The sequence below is a fragment of the Hyalella azteca genome, unplaced genomic scaffold, assembly GCF_000764305.2.
Source record: "Hyalella azteca isolate HAZT.00-mixed unplaced genomic scaffold, Hazt_2.0.2 contig2569, whole genome shotgun sequence".
Lineage (NCBI taxonomy): Eukaryota > Metazoa > Arthropoda > Malacostraca > Amphipoda > Hyalellidae > Hyalella > Hyalella azteca.
Genome location: NW_025932839.1, coordinates 82289 through 103165, shown reverse-complemented (window position 1 = coordinate 103165; position 20877 = coordinate 82289). Strand labels below are relative to the sequence as shown.

The window sequence follows — 20877 nt, the reverse complement described above, 5'->3', positions numbered from 1 at the left end:
ATCATTGTTGTGTAGCGAATAATATTGAGAAATTGCATACATGCATTTCTTTTTTGTTAATAAGCTATGTATACATGTAATTTATAGTTAATTTACTGATAAGTATGCATGTAAGTACCCATTACTAGCTCAAAATTTTTTATTGCCGCACAGTTTTCTTTCTCCTACGCTTTTCCAGCCTCCACTGACGCCAGCCTCCTCTCAACTTAATCACTTATTTTAATGCAACAACTTTTACGCACTGTGAAAGGAAAACAGGTATTCTGGCTTACAAGCCCAAAAGATCGCAATTATAATATGATTTGATTCTCAAAACGTCATGCTGTCACCCTCACCCATCACGACCTCTCAGACACTTCTCCGGCCGGTCATCTGGCGGTCTCCATCATTAAGTGAACATAAAATTTCTCGTAAACTAAAGAGGGCAGTTCTATGAAAATTTGTTCATGCACTCATTAGGATCTAACGGTAATGTTTAAGTCACCATTTTTGTGAGATTTAGCCTTCGTTCCCAAACTCTATGCTCAAACGGGCAGCATTCCCGGCCAGATAAGTGTCCCAAAGGTAATTTCTCATCCTATTTCATCATCAGAATCTCCAGAATTTCTTTCTATTGTGTATCCAACCTCAACATTAGGTGATTCACAATTTTTCCTGCTATCAGTTCACGGTTCATTATTCTCATGTATAGTAGATAATTTTTCAGTAAAAATTACAAATAATGAAATTGCTATGTATATTCATCATATCTTTATTGAAAACGCTTCGGATACCAGCTCCGCCATCTGTATGAAAATTGTTGTTTCATATTAAGAATCCCAATTGATTCTCACATTAGTCAAAATTTTACCTTCACTGCAATTAACAATTCTTAGTCAAAATGTCATACTATTATCAACGCACCATCGATTTCGAAGAATCACAGAGCACGACAAATCGACTATGATAACCCCCACCTACCCATCCAATCAATGGCAACCATTCAAACGCCAGAATTCTCGAATAAACTATCTAGATATTTATTCATGCCAAAAAATATTTTCAAATAATTTCTTAGATGTATCGAACGACATGATGAAACACGTGCTTCACTTTTTGGAAAAATTTAAAATCGCTCCCATTCCGCATCACCGTATTCCGCACGCCATCCTTTGTTTACGTTTGGTACTTGGTAGCTCGTGCAGCTCATCCCTACAAATCATCTTCAAATGGATGGTCATTTCGTCTTTTAGTTCTGTAAAAATTCCGATACAACTAGCAGCTTGTGCCTCAAAATTCAATTTATATTCTCATGTTAGGTAGTTGAGAGTATTTTGATGATAAACCGCCAGAGCATCTTGATGATTTGATCGTCCAAAATTAAAATTTGAAAAAGCTACTAGGTATAACACAATCAGTAAATCTTGGCCAATCAACAGCTTGCCAGCGCAGCCAGCCTGGAAAGGAGGAAGCAAAATTAATTGAAAAAGATCCTTAAGATGATATGCCAATAAAAAATGTTTTAATTATTTCATAGCGCTTAAAGCATTTGTTCTCTTTATTTTTATAATAGATATGAGTTACAAACTTATGTGCCAGTTTTGAAATTTCAAGGTAATTCATTTTGCCCTGTATTGAAATTTTCTGAATGTGATCCTGTATTTATTTGGGTAAATAAATAGAAAAATCATAACTCCATTATAAGTTGATAATAGCCATTTCAAATGATGAGCTTGAGCAGGATGGAATTCTAATTTCAGAGGTTCATATATTATTTCGATCCACCAAGACCACTTCTTCTATCCAACATTGTTATTTGAGGCAAAAAATGAACTTCTTAAAGGCTTAAAACACGCACGCTAACTTGCTCAGTTTCTATAAAGTACCTAATGATAATCACTTGGAAGTTGTAAACCTGCACCTATCACTCAACAATTAAAATTAGACTTATAAAAAAGTATTAGTTAGTTGAAATTTTGTCTCTTAAGTTGACCGCAATGAACTAAACTTCATTAAGTAATCATTAGGCAGAGTTTTTCATCATGCACACTAAACATGCAATTCAGAGTTCAGACGAGACGAACTTCATAACACGAGAGCTAACGTGCTACTGAATTGAATTGCTTCTTTCCCGCTAACGCTGATCTAGCGGGATGATCAATCATTACTTAATTCGTATACGGTTGTATACGAATTACGAATTAACTAATTGTTTGTATACTTAATGCAAGAGAATGAATAATTATGTTGTTTCTGATCAAACAAACGAAAACTTTTTCTGTTTCTGATCAAACGAACAAAAACTTCTGATCAAACGAACGAAAACTTCTGATCAAACGACTGAAAACTTCTGATCAAACGAACAAAAACTTCTGATCAAACGAACGAAAACTTCTGATCAAACGAATGAAAACGACTTTGAATTCTAATACGGATCGTTAATTTTAACATTGTATTTCCAAAAATCAATTATTGCATTTCTTTTAATTGAAAAACATCCTTTTACATAAAAAACAACGAATTTTTTCTTACAGCTCCTCAGGAATGACAAATGAATGCTCCTCATATTGACAAATGACGATCTTACTCTTATAGCTAAAAATTTTAAATTGAATGATTTTGTCATTTAAAAGACTCCATTGAATACAGAACTTTAGTTTTTGGAAGTGTATTCAAGAAAAGTTTCTGAAATAGTAGAAACATTTCCATTATCATTCTGAAATAGACGCGTCATTTCTGTTCTTATATATAAACATGATTAATAAAATACCTATCAAATCCATCCAATGTCATTCAATTTGTGATGTATGAACGACCGTTTTACTTTGATTCCTATGATGCTCATTTTTACCGGTTGAAGCTGTAGAATTAAATTAAATTGAAAAATTAAATAAAATTAAATTTTACTTAATCAAAATTTATTATTTAATATACTAGATGGTACATGCTGTAGAATTAAATTCTATAAGAAAAATGTTGAATTAAAAATCTGATTATATTTTTCAAATTAAAAATTAATTTTTATTGAATTAAATTGTATTATTAATGCACTATACCATACTTGCTCTATGTTTTCTATAATGAAATAGTTTCCCATATTAAACAACGAAAATTTTCTAAAAGACACAAAACGTTCGAAAACGCGGGATGGCAGACGAAATCATTGAGAATTTGAAGTCAATTTATCGAGATAAATTCAACATAATAGGGCAAAAAATTCAAATCTGGAACGTATAAATAGGTTTTTATAATTAAAAAAAAACTTTCAATCATTTAAATCTCAGAATGGAATGTGAATCAAGTCTATTTATTGTGAAATCAAACTAGACACAACCAAAACATAAGTGTGTGACACCGTCTTGTGAGAAGTAAACAGAAAACTTCATGTGAATGTATGCAGTGAAAGAGTTGAAGTTTATCTCATAATTTTGTGTGAAATTGAAAACTTTGTGGGTGATGTCCAATCGTGAGAATTTTTTACGAAGCTGGATGTGTTTTTTTTATTTTAGAACGTATTCATTGCAAAAAAGATAGCCGACAGATAAACGACTAGTTAACTTGATTAGTCGTTGGCAACACGGGATTGGATTTCAAACCACGCGCGATTTTCAAATGAGCTCAGTTCGTCAATTTTCATTGCAGTGGAAGGTGGTGTAACGCGGTGGTAGGGTTGGTATTTCGATACGTTTTCTTATATTGACATGAGAATATATTACCTACACAGAATTCCACACTGAGCTTGAGGCCAGGGCTGGAAAAGTCCTATTTTTTCTGAAATATTGTGACTCTAATATCATATAATTTCAGTAGGTATGAAATCTCATGGCTCAAATGTCATAAATTTTTGTTTGATTGAAAAATCGCAGTTTGCATTTCGCAAACATGTCATTTCTTAAAATTTTCAACTTGCACAATCCACATTGTTTTACCGTTCCTGCCAAAATATCCTGCAGAAGAAACATAAACATCGTAATGTAAACAAATCAACTAAACGTTTTGTTGAAGATTGTGCATAGTTTTGGTCATGTCAAAGCGGTAAGACTGCATTAACATGTGCTCAACTTACAGTAAAGACAAATTTTATTGTTGCCATTTGACTGTTTTAGGGTAAAATTAGATATTTGGGGTAACATGTGCATGGACTTTGTAAATAAGTTCACGCCTCATAAATGGCTTTTCATTTCCAAGATATGAAATTCATGGTTTGGTGAAATGGAATCACGGCTGGCAAATCCATAAAACCACGGCTCGAAAAAATCAGTCGTGGCTTGCCAAGTGGATATATGCCATGCCTGCTTGAGGCCAGGGTGCAGAGGGTGGAAGCAGCATTGCCAATATATGGGTTTTTAAGCCCAAAGCATCGCCAACCATTTTCAAGATGCATTGCCAGGTAATTTTCAATGAAAAGCCATTTACGCTGAGTAATGAAAAACTATTTACAAGCAACAAACTTATTTACAAGGTTGCATGCACATGTTATCCCAAATAACTAATTTTACCCTAAAAACAGTCCAATTGTACAGCAAGTGTCAACTGAACGTGTGATAATGCAGTCTGACCGCTCTAATGTGACCGCAACTACACAATCGTAAACTTGTTGTCTACATTTGCGTAGGATATTTTGGCGGGAACTCATCGCAACTGATTTCTGGACAAGCTTCACTGCATCCTGATCCATCCAACGTACTGGAAACCTTACTTATTTCTAAATAGTTAGCCAAAGACTGACAAATATATTAAATGCAAGAATTTCAATCTAAATGTGTCGGCAAGATCTTCTGAAGGCATAAATTTTGCTACTGAAGCGTCGCCAAAGATCCTGCAATATTCATCCACTCTCTGCACAGTGGGCTTGAGGCAGAGCTTCAAAATATAACTACAGTACTGTTGAAGTGTTGATTCAGTATCAAACCAATCTGGAATATTTGTGACAATTTTCTATAAATTGTAGGTAGTAAGGATTATTTTACTTGTAGTTTCCTATAGATTTATAACTTTTCCTCAATTTTATAATGACACATTTTTATTATTGGGATTAGCATTTAACACTTTTATATATATATTCATGATTAGATTGATAATTGATTGACTTATCATTGATGAGCTAATCGCAAGATATCTTCTTGTTATTTAGGTAATCACATTAATTTCATATTTATCTAGAAAAATTATTCTTGAATTTGTTGCAATTGTTTCATAACATTGAGAATTTTAACAAGTATAGAAGATTTTGCCAGTTCTCAGTTTTATCTATGGCCTACCACCCATGGGGCATATTTGCATGGAATAATGTTAAGCTAATATGAATGTAACCAGTAGTACAAGATTGACCACCAAGCTTGAAATTATGGGCTTCCTGAATGACTGCCCCTTTCTCAATAATGAGAATGAATGATAAACATAGCGAGGAAAAGATATTTATGCAGAACATCAGAGCAAATGGATGTGGACACAAGTGCATGAGTGTCATGGATTATTCTGATAGCATTATCTGTAAATAGGAAGATAAAAGCATTTTGGTTGAAAGTATGTAAGCAAGGCAAAGAAAGGAAGTGCACTCACTTCTTATATCAAATTAGATGCAATAAAATGATTTTACTGATAGCATTGATAAGGGGCAATTAACCTGAGTGAGAGCAAGGGTGCCAAGTTTGAATTTGCAAGCATGCTAGCATGATGAGAAAGCAGGAGGTACATGTTCTAAGTGTGGCATGGTGGGATAGAAACTAAGACCACCTGACCTTGGAGGGACAAGAGACAGCTGGTTCAAGAAAAAAGTGTTATGGTACATAGAGTGTGGTATAAAAGAGCTGTCAATGAATAGCAATCATTGTGGATTTTTCCTCTAGAACCACGGCAGCTGTGGTTATGAGTAAAATATGTTTGGAAAGAGTGCAGGGGCTAAGATAGAGTGATGAAAAGGATAGCTAAAGTGGAGTCTTGAAGGGGTTGAGAAGTTTAGAGGTAATATTATTGTAAGACAAATCAATCACATTTTGGAGTTTTCAAATATTTTTAGTGATTTTTTAAAATTTTGTAATTCTGGGAGCATATGTTAATGTATTCAATTGAATTTATAAATAAGTTGTATGGCTTTTACCCATACGAAGAGTCTGGTTTGAGTGTTCTCAGGTCACCAAAGCCCATGTCTAGTTCCTTCTTGATATTTCATTATTGAAGGCTTCATTCGAAGTTGTAAGTGGAATGCTTCGAAAATCGGCAGATTGAATTATTGCAATCGAAATGGGCATCCCAATGCGTTTGCTTAGTGCTGTTAGAGCCGACATGCTGTGATGCTAATAACATTCTATGGGATACGTCAGTATGGGACTATTACCGGTATCTCGTACATTGTTTGCGTCATATGCAATCATTGCGAAACATGTCTGTCTTACCCTCGTCTTAGAGAAGCGAAATATGTACATCAGGTGCAATGAGCGTAAGACAGAAGCTAAATATGTATGACAGACGCAATGAGCGTAATACAGAAGCTAAATATGTATGACAGACTCAGTAGGCATAAGACAGAAGCTAAATATGTGTGACAGACTCAGTGAGCATAAGACAGAAGCTAAATATGTGTGACAGGCGCAATGAGCGCAAGACAGAAGCTAAATATGTGTGACAGACTCAGTGAGCATAAGACAGAAGCTAAATATGTGTGACAGACTCAGTGAGCATGAGACAGAAGCTAAATATGAATGACAGACGCAATGAGTGCAAGAAAGAAGCTAAATATGTATGACAGGTGCAATGAGCGCAAGAGGTTAGCAAAATGCGTTTGACAGACGCAGTCAGTGTAAGACTAAAGCAAACAACAAGTAAAAATATTATCGACGTAAGACGATCGCCGCGTGTGACCGAAAACCTACGTACGACGCTCGTGATTTAAATTGGTTATTGGCTGCAGACACGTTTGCTATATATACTGCATTTTCAAAACCTACGAATAGATAGATTTATGAAGAATCTCGCAGCGTTTCCTTCATCAGATACTTATTCAGTTTTTATGTATATGTGTTAGTATTCAGATTGCTGATACTGAATTGGTTTACTTCATTTTATGTATGCGCAATGCTTGTCCACAGGATCGACCTAGCTTGGGTCACCAGAACCAAGAAGGTCATGGAGGGTGCAGTTGTGTCCAGAGAACAAGCCCTCGAGGCCGCCGAACCCGTCGTGATGAACGACTCGCTCTTCTGTAGAATTCTGAAGTTGCCTGAAGAAGGAAGCAGTGAAGATGGCAACACCTCGTCTGATTTTCCAAGTGACCTGCATAATGTAGACGATTGGTTCAAATCTAAGAATGATAGCATGTCAGGGCTGGATTTTGATTCCGATCTTAAAAATGCTGAGCTAGACATCGGCGATCTCTTTAACCTGAAAGGAATGCTACAGAGTCAATTGAGCAGCGGTGACTGCTCTGGGATCTCTCAAGTCAGAGCAGAGCATAGTTTATGTCAGAGTGCATTTGGAAAGCCTGAGTCTGCAGGATCGAGTCACTATGAGAAATATTTTCATCTTCCCAGTGGCGCTATTAAAGCGGGATCTTACCCCCTGGACAGAGGCATATTCGAGGAGATGTTGCTGGCAGACTCCATGCAAAGACTATGCAAGAACAAGAGCGTACCTCACGACGCTGGTGATGCTAATAAGCAAGCCTCTGATTCAGAGGAAGTTCTTCTGCCAGCATTCCAAGAACTCATCTCTAGCAATACTACAATGGAAAGGAAAGACACGATGCGTTCGACTCAAACTTCTAACCAGCCGTGCTTAGCTCTTGACTTTGAGATTCATTCTCCCCTAACATCGAACGACCAACTGAACAATCTCATCACAGGATCTTTTTTGAAGTCGAAACTTGGCAAAGATACTCCTCAGCCCTTCTATGTTGACACGGATGAAGGCATCAGCAAAGATCAATGCAGCATCAAAAACCTGCTTTCTAATTCAGCGCTTGGTGAGCTGTGCATGGACGACCTCCGCTGCCATGAATTGTCTGTGTCTGAAGAAATTGCAGGTTTGCCCAGTGAGTTTTTTTCTGTTTCAACCTGTAACTCGATTGAAACTGACTCAAGATTATCCTCCATCTTAGCCTCGAACGCACATAACGAGAACGAGGGTGCAACGGCTGCCTGCAAGGATCTACTAGACACAATTGATAAAAATTTCCTAAAAGCTGATCTAGGTATCAATCCTAATCCTGATCTACGTCCCTCCAAGTGGTCTTACGAGACTAATCTCTCCAACGGTTCATTGTTGGTGAGCAATTGTGTTGTTGACAACAAGAAAGATGCAAGAACTTCATCAGTGAGTGAAAGGTTGGCTCAATCTGAGAAAAGCAAAGAAGAGTTAGTTAAAAATATCATCGAGTCTGCGTCAGCATCCAGTGCTGTAAACTCTCTAGCTTTTGATACAGTTGGCTGTGCGTCATCTATAAATGAGAGTCACACTCTTCAAGATGACAGAGATTATGCAGACACCGATAGACCTTTGTTGCAGCACGAAATAAATTCATTGCTACCTATGCCGTCGGAGGCCTGCAAAATTAATTCAAATTCGTATACTTCTAAAGGAACCATGATCATCACTTCTGCGAGTTCAAAGTCCACACAAATCAATTGCTCAACGGTTTCTCAAAATGGTTTGTTCAATTCCAACCCCGCGTTGAAACTGATTCAAAATCAAAGGAACATCGCCACGTCCAGTGACAACCAAACCACCACCTACAAGACGATCCCCATGATGCAGCCTTCGCTTGTGTTCAGTGCCGTCAAATCTCACGACCGGAAGATCAGCCTTCCTCAGAATCTTTTACTTGCACTGCAAGGATACAAGACGGACTCACCCGACACCGAAGGGTCTGTTCCTCCGCCCGTACCTCCTTCAGCCCTGCGGCACAAGGTAGTGAGGATCACAAAGGCGGCGCCCCCAGCTACACGTGGGTCTTTGACCAACATGACTAAAGTCAACCTCGATGACTTGCGATCTCATAAAGGCCAGGCAAAAGTGGTCATGTCGGTCGATCCCAAAGTCAATCAAACTTCAATTTTCATCACCTCTTCCAATGACGAAGTCACGGTTTTTAAGGTCAATTCATGCGACTTGGTAAAAGCCGTGTCTTGCATCAAAGACTCGCACCTTGACCCCCTCGGTCTAGCCCCATGGCAACTCATCCAGAGAGCGCAGACCGCCAGCAAGTTCATCAAGAAAATACAGCAGGAAAACGGACTCTTGACAGCAGATCAGTTGAGTGCGGGTACACTCTCGCCGTCACATAATTTTGAAATCAATCAGATGTTACCGGAATTCAAACCTCCAGTTTCGAAAAACAAAAATACCCCTATCAGTTCAGCGTTCCCTTATGCTAACGTCCCTGGAACAACAGTTGGTACTATTCATGTCGCGTCTAGTCCTACCGCAACTTCTGTTCGTGTGCAAAACGTCGTCGTTTCCAAGACAAGTTTTGTGACACCCTCCACATTGACCCTTCCTCCCACCATTGAGTCATCCAAGGAACCTTCATCAACGCGCGTTCCAGTTTCGAAAAACATTCAATCTGCTGTTGGTTCTTCAGATACAATTTCTTCTGCACTGCAGCTCAGTTCCTCCGCGAGTATAACTCAAAGCCCACCAAATTCTTCGAGCACAGCGAGAACGGCAAACTCTTTTGCTTACTCGCTCGGCAAAAAACGTGAGTAACCGTGCCTCTGGCACCTCAAGCTGATTGCATCTTAGTATACGCATGAGCTGCCTCAGTTTCATGCATGATTTAATTTAACATACATTTGTATTTAGTTGCATTTGAAATATTGCTCTAAAAATATGCACTAACCTCTTTGCTTTTACTATCCTAGGTTGAGAAAACTTGAATAATCATGGTTAGAATATAAGAACGCAATTGTACGCAGAAGGCACCCATGCTCTTCTAAAATATGGAAGATGTGAACGGAGAATTTGTTCGCTCGTGAAAAAAGGGTCTGGGGACCGTTTTTTCGACTTAGCCATCCATGCCCATTGTACTTACAAAGCTTGATAAAACGGAGCTGACTATAACACAATAAATAGTAACTATAACAAGTGACCATATTATAGGTGGTGCGGAGAAATATGTTTCCTCAATTTCACGACCTGTGTCTTTTCAGGCGGACAAGCGAAGACAATTGTGATTTTTTGCGAGGTTTCATGTCTCCAATTAATTTCTCACTTTTCTTATATTGGAGCTGAAAAGCGTGCAGTCCACCAGACCTTTACATCTAACTTATAGCACCAGTCGAAAACTCTCCCTGCCTGACACGCAATGAATAACCTTTCTAGATGAACACACAATAGAATCACAATAACCTTTCTAGTTGAGCGCATTAATTGTATCGCGATGTTTATGATTGCAACCAAAACATGTATGAATAAAAAAGGACTCAAAAATTTGTGTTTATTGCAGTGTTGGTGCCGAAGGTGAGCGTGTCGCTCAAACCTGGCGCCTCACCAACGATGGTGTCGGTCCCCTCAGTGCTGGACAGCTTGCCCCCCGTCACCTCCTTCACTGCCTCCTCGTGCCTCCCTACACGTGCAGGTGATGGGGTAACCTGGGGTAACTTTGTGGCAACTTTGGGGTAACTTTGTGGCAACGCGAGGTAATTTTGTGTTAACTTGGGGTAACTTTGTGTCAACGCGTGGTGATTTTGTGTTAAGTTGGGGTAACTTTGTATCAACGCGCGGTAACTTTATGTTAACTTGTAGTCAACGCAAGGTACCATTTGCCAGCATTGTGAGCTGTGTCACGTGACGCGTTCTTCAGTGCCTGTTTACAATGTTATCTTGTCATTGCCGAAGAAGATTTCAAAGAAGTTGTTTTAAATAGAAATTGGCAACAGGTTTACTCATTAGCAAGTAATAATTACGGTTAGTAACAAGAAAAATTTCCTCGAATCGCAGTTTCAGGCCAATAAATTGTGGAGCATATTTCATTTTATGTGCATGTGCAGCATGCAATAGATTATTTGCAGCTTGTGCAGTTTTTCACTAGATTATTTAGTAAGAACTTCCATCATTCAATTCGGACTTTCATGGGCAGGTACAGGCGAAGAAGACCGCAGTTTGTCTCCGGCCATTTCAAGCTCTCGAGTTTTTACCACCACCACCACGTCATCGGCGACGAAAACCAAAAAAGTTCGGCCCACGAGAACAGAATCGCGGCAGAATATTGCCTCCTCTTCTACTTCTTCTTTGTCTCGACGAGGCCAGAAACGAAAACTTAATGACGATAGAGCTGCGACAAACTCGTCTAAACTGAGAGCTGTGAGCCAGAGGCCTGTACCCAAGTGCGCTAAGGATAAGCAAGACACTCTAAACACGCATAAAAATAAAGGGGTAAAGCCTGCAGAGGGCTGCTATAAGCCTGCAGAGTCAAGTGAGGATGAGGCTTGTAGAAAATCCCAGTCTGCAGCGTCGCCTGTCCCTGACGCAGAGAACTGTGAGTTCGCAATATGACTTCATGTACACAAATTGAAATTTTACGAGTTACAAACCTAATTCTATGATGGTTACAAAGTAAATTTATGAGTGTTTGAATGAACTTTATTCATTTTGTAACTTTTTTGTATGACAATTTTTTTTGTTGAACTTTTATTTCCACAACATGTAATGACTTTCATCCAATAGCGAGATTCGATTGTAACAGATTCAGTAGGATAAAAATTTGACCCAAAAAATCCATTGCAAGTACGGGGACTTGAAAACTGGAGGCATCCGGGATCATGTAATTCATACAATACTTTTTATCTGACAAGGAAGTAGTATCAGTATATGACATTGAATCTGGTCTGACCAGAGTCCATCCAGTTCTTAAACATTATTTATTATTTTGAACGTATATTATTATTGAGCATCAATGGATGTTTAATAACCGTCTGGATTGCAGTGGATCTGCTGGTGAGTCGGGCCCTGGAGTCGGTCGGAGCTTCGATGGATAAGGTGATGGCTGCACAGGAGTCATCCACACCACCCCAGTGGGCCTGCATCCATCCTGGCTGCTCAACCGTCTGTTCTAAGCTGTCAGCCCTCAAGGTCTGTTCTAAGCTGTCAGCCCTCAAGGTGTGTTCCAAGCTGTCAGCCCTCAAGGTCTGTTCTAAGCTGTCAGCCCTCAAGGTCTGTGCTTAAAGGCGTCAGCCCTCAAGGTGTGTGCTTTAAGGCGTCAGCCCTCAAGGTGTGTGCTTCATGGCGTTAGTCCTCAAGGTGTGTGCTTTATGTCTCTATTGCTAAAAGAGGCAAGACTTAAACTTAATTTTGAGGGTATTTTCTCATTTATGGAAAAAAAGGCGCTTTTGTGCTCGTTATGTCCGTCCGTCAGTCAGTGACTTCACGTTTTGGTCGATTTTGAGAAATGCGCTGTCACTCCTACAGTGAGTACTGATCTAATTTTTTTTACAAATTCGCCTTACGGCAAGTGAAAGGAAAGGCTACGTAAAGTTAGGGAGAGGGAAAGGGACGCGCCTGTAAAGGTAGGGTTTTGAATCGTGTTACCGTCACTGATGGTCACGATCATCTAATGGCCGTGCCTACGCCAGCGGCACATACATTGTTAATGGCCGAGAATGGATCAATGCTTCAGCCGACGCTCTTCACAGATTTAGCTATGTGCGAAACATCCCTAATAAACTTCATGTGAAAATTGATGAGGTTTTTTAAAGGGGAAAACTGAATTAAACATTTCCTGAAAAACGTAATTAAACATATTCATAGAAAAGTAAGTTTCTCAAACTAGAGCCAATATTTTGTAAAACTTCCATGATTTTATTCGATTTTAATTCAAATTTATGAATTCTATACTTTTTGAATGATTTTTTATTAGGTCTAACCATCCTTCCCTTCTTTCATTCTACCATACATTCATTATTATTACTATTCTACGAAGCAGTTATCGTGGTGTTTGGTTCAAACGAACTTCGAGGGAACGTTACACTCAAGTTTGATAGCAAGCAAAAAATGAATAGACACGAGAACGAATAAAAATGACTAAGCACATGATTCATAGGCTCTACGAAATAGTTCTATCTTATAGGCGTCGACCAAATACAAAGGCAACGAAGGAGCCGATGTTATGAATGCCGGCAGACTGTTCCAGGTTGCATTCCCAGTCATTCTATCTGCTATTTAACTATTAAAAGTTTTCTTAAAGCTAGGAATAATATTTTGATTAGTAGAACGTTCATCTAGTTTTATTGTATATTGTGTGTGACCTCTGTTTTCTTATAGCTAGAAAAGTTTTCTTGTAGCTGGGAATAATCGTTTAATTAGTAGAACGTTCCTCTAGTTTTATTATACTCTTCTACTTCTGTAAGTTTCAATATATTAATTTGTTGTGGCAGGTGCATATCCTGAATCACTTCCACGACCGTCCGTTCCGCTGCTCCCAGGCAGGCTGCGACTGGAGCTTCGCCTCCTCCTTCAAACTCAAGCGCCACATGGAGACCCACCTCAAGCGTCGGGACTTTGTTGTGAGACATGATATTCTGCTGGACGATATTCTGCTGCACAGTATTCAACTGGACAATATTCTACTCGACAATATTCAACTGCAAAATGTTCTTCTGGACAATATTCTGCTGGACAATATTCTGCTGGACAATATTCTGCTGGACAATATTCTGCTCAATAATATTCTACTGGACAATATTCTATAGGAAAATATTCTACCGGACAATATTCTGCTGCACAGTATTCTACTGCACAATATTCCACTGGACAATATTCTGCTGGAAAATATTTTTCTAGTCCTCTGGACAATATTCTCATATACTATTTCTGTAATTATGGCATTATGTTAAGCGTTGCACGTGTTGATGGCGGCGCAGTATTACGAGTGTTTGACGTGACGGTAACAGACGCGCTGATAACGGAGAACATTTGTTAGCATGTGTCGCGAAGTAACACTCGTGAGTCTGAGACGCGCTCATGTGACTATTGAAATTTATTGCGTTAATCGAGAATAAATTTATTCATATCAAAACAGGTGCAATGAGCGTTATTTAATTTGATATTTTCATATCAAATATGAGATTGGTTATTGGTCGTCAGGTTATCTCAGTCCTAGCCTCCTAGGAGTATTCCTTCTGATTATTGTTTATACGTTTAATCAGCCATTTGAATTTCAATGATTATGGCGGTCGACAATGGCTAATAACATTTTGCATTAGTCACCGTGATAATCAACCGACTAACATCACATGTGAGCAGCAAGATTGCAGCAAATACCCGTGATTATTTCAGCTCGGCGTTATTAGTAATTACTGCTGTAATTTATCAGTGTGAAGAACCGGACTGCGGGCGCCGCTTCACGACCATCTACAACCTGCGGTCGCACCTCCGTCGTCACGACTGCCCCTACCAGTGGCGCTGCGGTGCCCAGGGCTGCGGCCTCACCTTCCACACCAAGCGCCTCTACCAGATGCACCTCAAGACCCATGCTGACCTCCAGGCTCCTTATAAGTTAGCTCCTTTGTGGTGTTACTAATGGGTAGTTCAAGCTGTGTGATGTGTATGAGGTAGGACAGTCTTAACTCCACATTATGCGCCTCTACCAGATGCACCATAAGACCCATGCTGACGTCCAGGCTCCTTATAAGTTGTTGTTGTTGTGTTACTAATGGGTAGTACATGCTGTGCGATGTGTATGAGGTAGGACAGTCTTAAGAGGCTGGTGTGAGGTGTTGTAAAACTTTGTCTGACAACCCGGCTTGCCCGTCTTTTAGAAGGAATATCATTGGCGACGAGTCATTAGTTTTTGGACAAAGGATTGACGGTGTGGAAAAAGCCGTCAGTATCCAGGTTTACACTGTGACTTATCTAATTACAAATAAATTTGAAGTTGGAATCATGAGCCAAATATAATATAAAGCTGCTTTCTGGCTTAGCAGCTTCTGAAATGTAGTTTTTTATTCTATTTTATCTTCACATCATACACTTAGGTGTACTGTCGACTGCGGTCAATCACGTACCAATGAACACTACGAAATAGCTGCACTTGCATTCAAAGTGCACAATTTAAAGAGGTGTCCCTTGTCTTCTAGATGCACCATGTAAAGATACGTCCATGTATTCCAGGTGCACCATGGAGGGCTGCAACAAGTGTTACTTCAAAGCCTCGTCGCTGACGTTGCACCTCCGCAACCACAGCCGCGATCCGTCCGAGCTGCGCTGCCAGTGGCCAGGCTGTGACAAGGAGTTCGACAAGCCCTGCCGCCTCAAGGCCCACATGAGGAACCATACCGGCCAACGCCCCTTCGTCTGTGATTTTGAGGTGACTAAGCTTCTTAGCTTGCCATTTAATAAAAGCCATTCTATCAAGTGTCTCAAAGTAAGAGCCATATTGAACGCAAGTGACGGACTGTAAGTGGTCCTTCAAGAGCTCCTGTAACAGTGCCTCATGTCAGGTGTTGTGTTGCAGGGCTGCAAGTGGTCCTTCAAGAGCTCCTCGAAGCTGACGCGGCACAAGCGTAAGCACACCAACTGCCGCAAGTTTTCGTGCCCCGTTTGCCACAAGAGCTTCCTACGCTCAGAGCACCTTAAGGGGCACCTCCTGCTCCACACGGGCGTGCGCAACTTTGCCTGCACCCAACCAGGTGACGGTGACATGTCTAGTTCAGGTGCCTCATCTAGGTCTTGTCTAGTTCAGGTGCCTCATCTCGGTCATGTCTAGTTCAGGTGCCTCATCTCGGTCATGTCTCATTCACCTGATGGTTCAGAGCATTATTCTTCACGGGTGTGCCTGGGGTTTATTGCCATGAGTTATAGTGGCATAAAGTACTTAGTGAGTGATGGAGTGCAATTTTCTTTATCCCTTAATGTAGGTAATAATTCTGACAAGTTTTTCTGCTGGTGCTCGCATGAGTTAGTTGAGTGATACACTCATGGGATCACTTATGAGATATTGTTTACTCCACTGAAATGCACTGCATTTCTCCACACCTCAAACTACATCTGATCCTAATGTCGCTTAATTTTATTTGCGTTAACCACATTTCTTTACTCGTATGAAGAAATATTTCAATAACTATTTTTAAAACTTTTCTTATTGTGTGTAAATTAAATCGTGTTCACTCTTTAAGGTAATACTGAGTGAATATGTTGATTTTTAAAGGGTCATATGTAACATGATTCAACCAAAAAAATTGTGTTCATTAATACAAACAAACAACACTGTGTAAGCTTCTCCGAAGCAATAAAAACAAATTATCGAGAACAAAAAATCAACAAAATTGGAATTGATTTATGTATGAAAAATGAAAGTATGTAAGAATTATACACCATCATGCAACCTAATAATTAATGAATAAAATTTTCAGAGTGCAGTGCAAAGTTCACAGCGAAGAGCAGCCTGTACGTGCACCTCAAGAAGCACGCCAAGAAGCTTGCTTGTGTCGCGTCCCCTGAGACGGGCGGCGGCAAGGGCGGCGCCACTGCGCTGTACTGCCCCGTGCAGTCCTGTCTTAAGGGCTTCTCTTCCAAGGCTGCCCTTAAGGAACACTCCTTGACGTGCCATTCAGCTGTCCTAGGTAAACCTCTTCCAAGGCTGCCCTNTGTGTATAAGAGACAGGTCTTAGATAAGCCTCTTTCAAGTCTGTCCTTAAGGAACACTCCTTGACGTGCCATTCAGCGGTCCTAGGTAAGCCTCTTCCAAGGCTGCCCTTAAGGAACACTCCTTGACGTGCCATTCTGCTGTCCTAGGTAAGCCTCTTCCAAGGCTGCCCTTAAGGAACACTTCTTGACGTTCCATTCAGCTGTCCTAGGTAAGCCTAGGTAAGTCTGTCCACTCCTTGACGTTTCATTTAGCTGTCTTACACCTTATGTTTATTTATCACAAATTGTCTATTCCCTAGTTTGCTGGTATTTCATCTCAGTTAAGCTGGTTGGCGGTAATACATCGAAGCTTCGTTGGTAATCCCTTCTGCTATTTGCAGGCGTTGACGGTGGCCCCCTGGACTACATCACGCTGGTGGGGGAGCGATCGAGTCTCCCTGGCGACCTCCTGCACTCACCTCTCATCAAACCAGGCCTTCCTGCATCACCTTCGTCTTCTTTTCCTTCTCCAACTTCCTTTCATTCTTCACCATCGGCATCATTCCCTTCTCCTTGCACTTCTTCTGTTCTATCTTCGCCATCAGTTTCTGAGTTTCTGTCAACGTCAATATCTTCTTTTGCTCCTTCTTTATCTAATTCCTATCTTTCTACCGGATTTATTTCAACAACCTTGCCTTCTCCTTTTCCATCTTCCTCAGTTTCTACGTCCACTCATATCGTTCCTTTATCACTCTCAGTCACTGCTTTCTCTCCATGTACACAGCCTAGTCCTCTCTGTACTCTTTCTACTGCTCTCTCTACTCCTGCTTCTACTCCTCTCTTTACTCTCTCTACTGCTACGTCTCCTTCAAATTCGTCATTAAGGCCTTCAGAGCAAAATACATCTCAGGACCTCATAACTGACAAAACTCCCCTCCAAAACGCTGCTGCGATCAATAATATTAATTCATCGCTAAACGTTCAAATCAATAGAAATAAATTCCCTCAGAATACAATTATCATCAGCAAGAACGTCCCCCGCGTTGCCGGTGCTGGAAGTAAAACTTTCCAGTCTAACGCCAGAGTTGTGGCGGTCACTTCCCACATCACAGTCGACCACAGAAACGCTTCATGTCGCTCTAAAGGTAAGATTTTGACCTAAATGTTCATATTTCTTGGTGTAAGCCTGTCAAAAACGTGTTTCATTATGTGCGGAGAGACCATTTGATAAGCGTAGTGTAAAAGTTTCAGAGGAAGTAGCCACTATCAGATTGTTCGTATGGACGTTCAGCTTCGATATTAGAGGTGAGCATTTCGTCACCTATGTACGGAGAAAAGATCTAGGATTGCTAGCATTGCTCTACTTGGTATGCGTATTCCATATTAGTAAATGCCGTAGGCCTATACACGCTAATGTCTATGCCGTATGTATGCCCTATGGCTCTGTATTCAGGCGGCGAGAACCACTTGTTGCTTCCTTTAATCTTTTATCAGGAGGGACGGCGACTTCGTCAGGAGGTCTTGTGCCTTCATCTGGAGGGCAGGTCCCTGCGTTACGAGGTCTTTTGCCATCGTCAGGAGGTCTTGTACTCCGTTCAGAAGGTCCCATACCATCGTCAGGAGGTCTTGCGCCATCGTCATGCGTCCCAATGTCCTTGTCCGAAGATTTCCCGCCTTCTGCAGAAGGCCCGTCCTCTCTCTCAGAGGAGTCCTCCTCTCCGGCAGCGCTCTTGCAGGGACTTGAGCTCCTGGGGCCTCCCTTCGATGCCGGTAAGCTTATGTTCCCTGCTAGTCAGCCACAATTATATTTTTCTTCCTGATTTTCTAAAGAATATTTGATTAAAAGAAAAGGTGTAAATCTTAATCGTTTGAAAATTAGTTATATATCTATGAGACTATATATTTATTTGCAATTGTCCTTTTATATAGTATATATTTTATTGACTTCAATGGTGGATATGTTTTATTAATTCCTACTCAAAATTTCATGCAGTTGCAAGGTGAATAATTGATTGTTTCGATTATTGATAACTTCTTCTCTTCCTGCAGGGGTGAGTGGGATCCTGTCTGAGGAGACATGCCGGATGGGAATTCTGTATGAGATTTTCAATGGGACTTCTTATATTAATTTATTTGTCTGAAGGTCTTGTGTTTAACGCAATTTTTCTGTTTTCACTTCTCGTGAATTTTTTTGTAAGTTATTCACCACTGTAGTGCTGTTGCAAGTTAATGTCATCAGTAAAACTTGTGGCACTTGAGAGACTTCTGTAGAAATAGAATCGAGTTGCTTTGATTTCGATAAAATATATAATATATTCATATTTCATAAAAATATATATATAGATATGAATTATATTTATTTTTTTATTTTATTTCGATATAATATAATTTTATCATGCTGATTGTGGTAGTTTGAATATTGATGTATGGCACGTCCCCGCAGGCTGGGGATGACGGACTGTGTGTGCCTCATGGGGGGGACTTGTACCCCCCAGACCCCCTGATGTGCCCCCACCTGCTGACCGACACGTCCACGCCCCTGCACACCCACCAGACCACCATCAACCTGCGCGACCTGGACTAGACCAGCACCACCAGACCACCATCAACCTGCGCGACCTGGACTAGACCTGCACCACCAGACCACCATCAACCTGCGCGACCTGGACTAGACCAGCACCACCAGACCACAACTAATTTCTTTATTACATAACTCATTCAAAGCCTCATATGCGCATCACTACAAATGTATAGCCAATAATTGTATAACTAATTGTACATTACTTTCCCCATTGTCATGATAATAAGTGTACATTATATTTCCTATTAATATGTGAATATTAGACCAATAGTATGTGTGTAAATGATTGTACGATAGTTGTTCTTTTAAAATGTGATATACTGTATTGTTTTAAGCTAAGCTACTTATTATGTTAATAACTTTAACCATTCATCGTTTACGCGGCGTGTTGGTAAATTGATCGTATATTAATTTGATTGAGTTATTGTTTATTGTCAATACCAAACGATTGATCCTCCGACGTTAGTCCCTCTTTAATGGCGCCTTTCCGAGCTTCATTCAATACTTCATGCCTGTATTGATATGATAATTATTGTTGGTACTACTAAATTAGTTCTTAGTTCGTTTTATACTTTATACTGGGTGATTATATACGATGATCAGGTGATTATCTCACGATGATGTGGTGATTATCTCACGACGTGGTGGTGATTATCTCACGACGAGTGGTGAATATCTCACGACGATGTGGTGATTATCTCACGACGATATAGTTTCCGCAAAGCAGGAAGAAAATTAATTTTGTTAACAGGAATAGTTATAATTTATAACTGGATAAGTTTTTTAAAAATTCCGTGCGCCAAACAGCGAGTTGACTGGAGTGACGTGGAGATGATCAGTTAGCCGGGAGGATATAATTACTTAAATAATATTGTTTCATCTGCTTTGGCATGTACGTTAACATTCTTTCTGGAATGACCACGAGTTCTGTTCTTTATATTTTACGTTTTTCAAATAAATTCGACTGAATTTCTTCTCATAATTTTCATGCGGCCACACAAAGCATCAACCTCTTGTATCAGCCTCAGCTTAGGTTATCTCGTGTAGTATTATACGAGATGTGTTAACGCAGGTTATCTCGTGTAGTATTATACGAGATGTGTTAACGCAGGTTATCTCGTGTAGTATTATACGAGATGTGTTAACGCAACTCTGAAGAGCGTCTGGTTACGCTGATAGAGCTGCCTATAAAGAAGCAGATACAGTTAATTAACAAGATTCCTTTTTAGCGCATTTTCTCATTTATGAAAAAAATGCACTATTGTGCTCGCAATGTCCGTCTGTCTGTCCGTCCATGACTTCACGTTTTCGTCGACGAGAAAATGCGCTCTCTGTCACTCACTGCAGTGAGTACTGAGTTATATTTTTTGATTAAATACTCGTACATAGAAACATCGGAGTTAATGACCTATACTTTCCAAAAAAGCTTGTCCTCCGTGAGAAAGATTCATTGGAAAAGATGATATTGTCCCCATGGTTTTGCCAGATTTGTTGACTTTTTTTTCTACGTGGAAGCTTGTCAACAGTTCCACTCACCGCTCCTATAAAGCCTAAAATATCGATCAAAGTTTGCTTTGATTGGTGCTTAAAAAAAAAGAAAATCCCTGGACCATGTTTCAAACAACAATACAATTCATACAATCTGATCAAAGTTCGCTTTGATTGGTGCTTAAAAAAAAAGAAATCCCTGGACTATGTTTCATACAACAATACCGACTTATAGTTAAGAATATCGGTCCCTGTATTTTTGTTGATTTTTA

At 39.9% G+C, this 20877-nt stretch overlaps 1 protein-coding gene across 1 annotated transcript; it reads left to right on the top strand.

The window, feature by feature from the left end:
* The first annotated feature begins 1501 nt into the window (after window positions 1-1501).
* LOC108677779 lies at window positions 1502-20090 on the top strand. The gene is made up of 13 exons (XM_018166060.2): window positions 1502-1593; window positions 7068-9673; window positions 10421-10552; window positions 11054-11452; window positions 11900-12045; window positions 13347-13475; window positions 14285-14466; window positions 15082-15277; window positions 15425-15599; window positions 16323-16532; window positions 16938-17681; window positions 18031-18307; window positions 18979-20090. Exons 2-13 carry the CDS (start codon window positions 7105-7107, stop codon window positions 19118-19120), a joined length of 5301 nt encoding a protein of 1766 aa, XP_018021549.1. The 5' UTR covers window positions 1502-1593; window positions 7068-7104; the 3' UTR covers window positions 19121-20090.
* Window positions 20091-20877: the final 787 nt, after the last annotated feature.

Bases quoted from the DNA above. Each gene is read 5' to 3' on its own strand.
- LOC108677779 (XM_018166060.2), top strand. From the start codon at position 7,105: ATGGAGGGTGCAGTTGTGTCCAGAGAACAAGCCCTCGAGGCCGCCGAA. The intron at 9,674-10,420 runs GTGAGTAACCGT...TGTTTATTGCAG, and splicing joins TTACTCGCTCGGCAAAAAAC to TGTTGGTGCCGAAGGTGAGC. The intron at 11,453-11,899 runs GTGAGTTCGCAA...TCTGGATTGCAG, and splicing joins TGTCCCTGACGCAGAGAACT to TGGATCTGCTGGTGAGTCGG.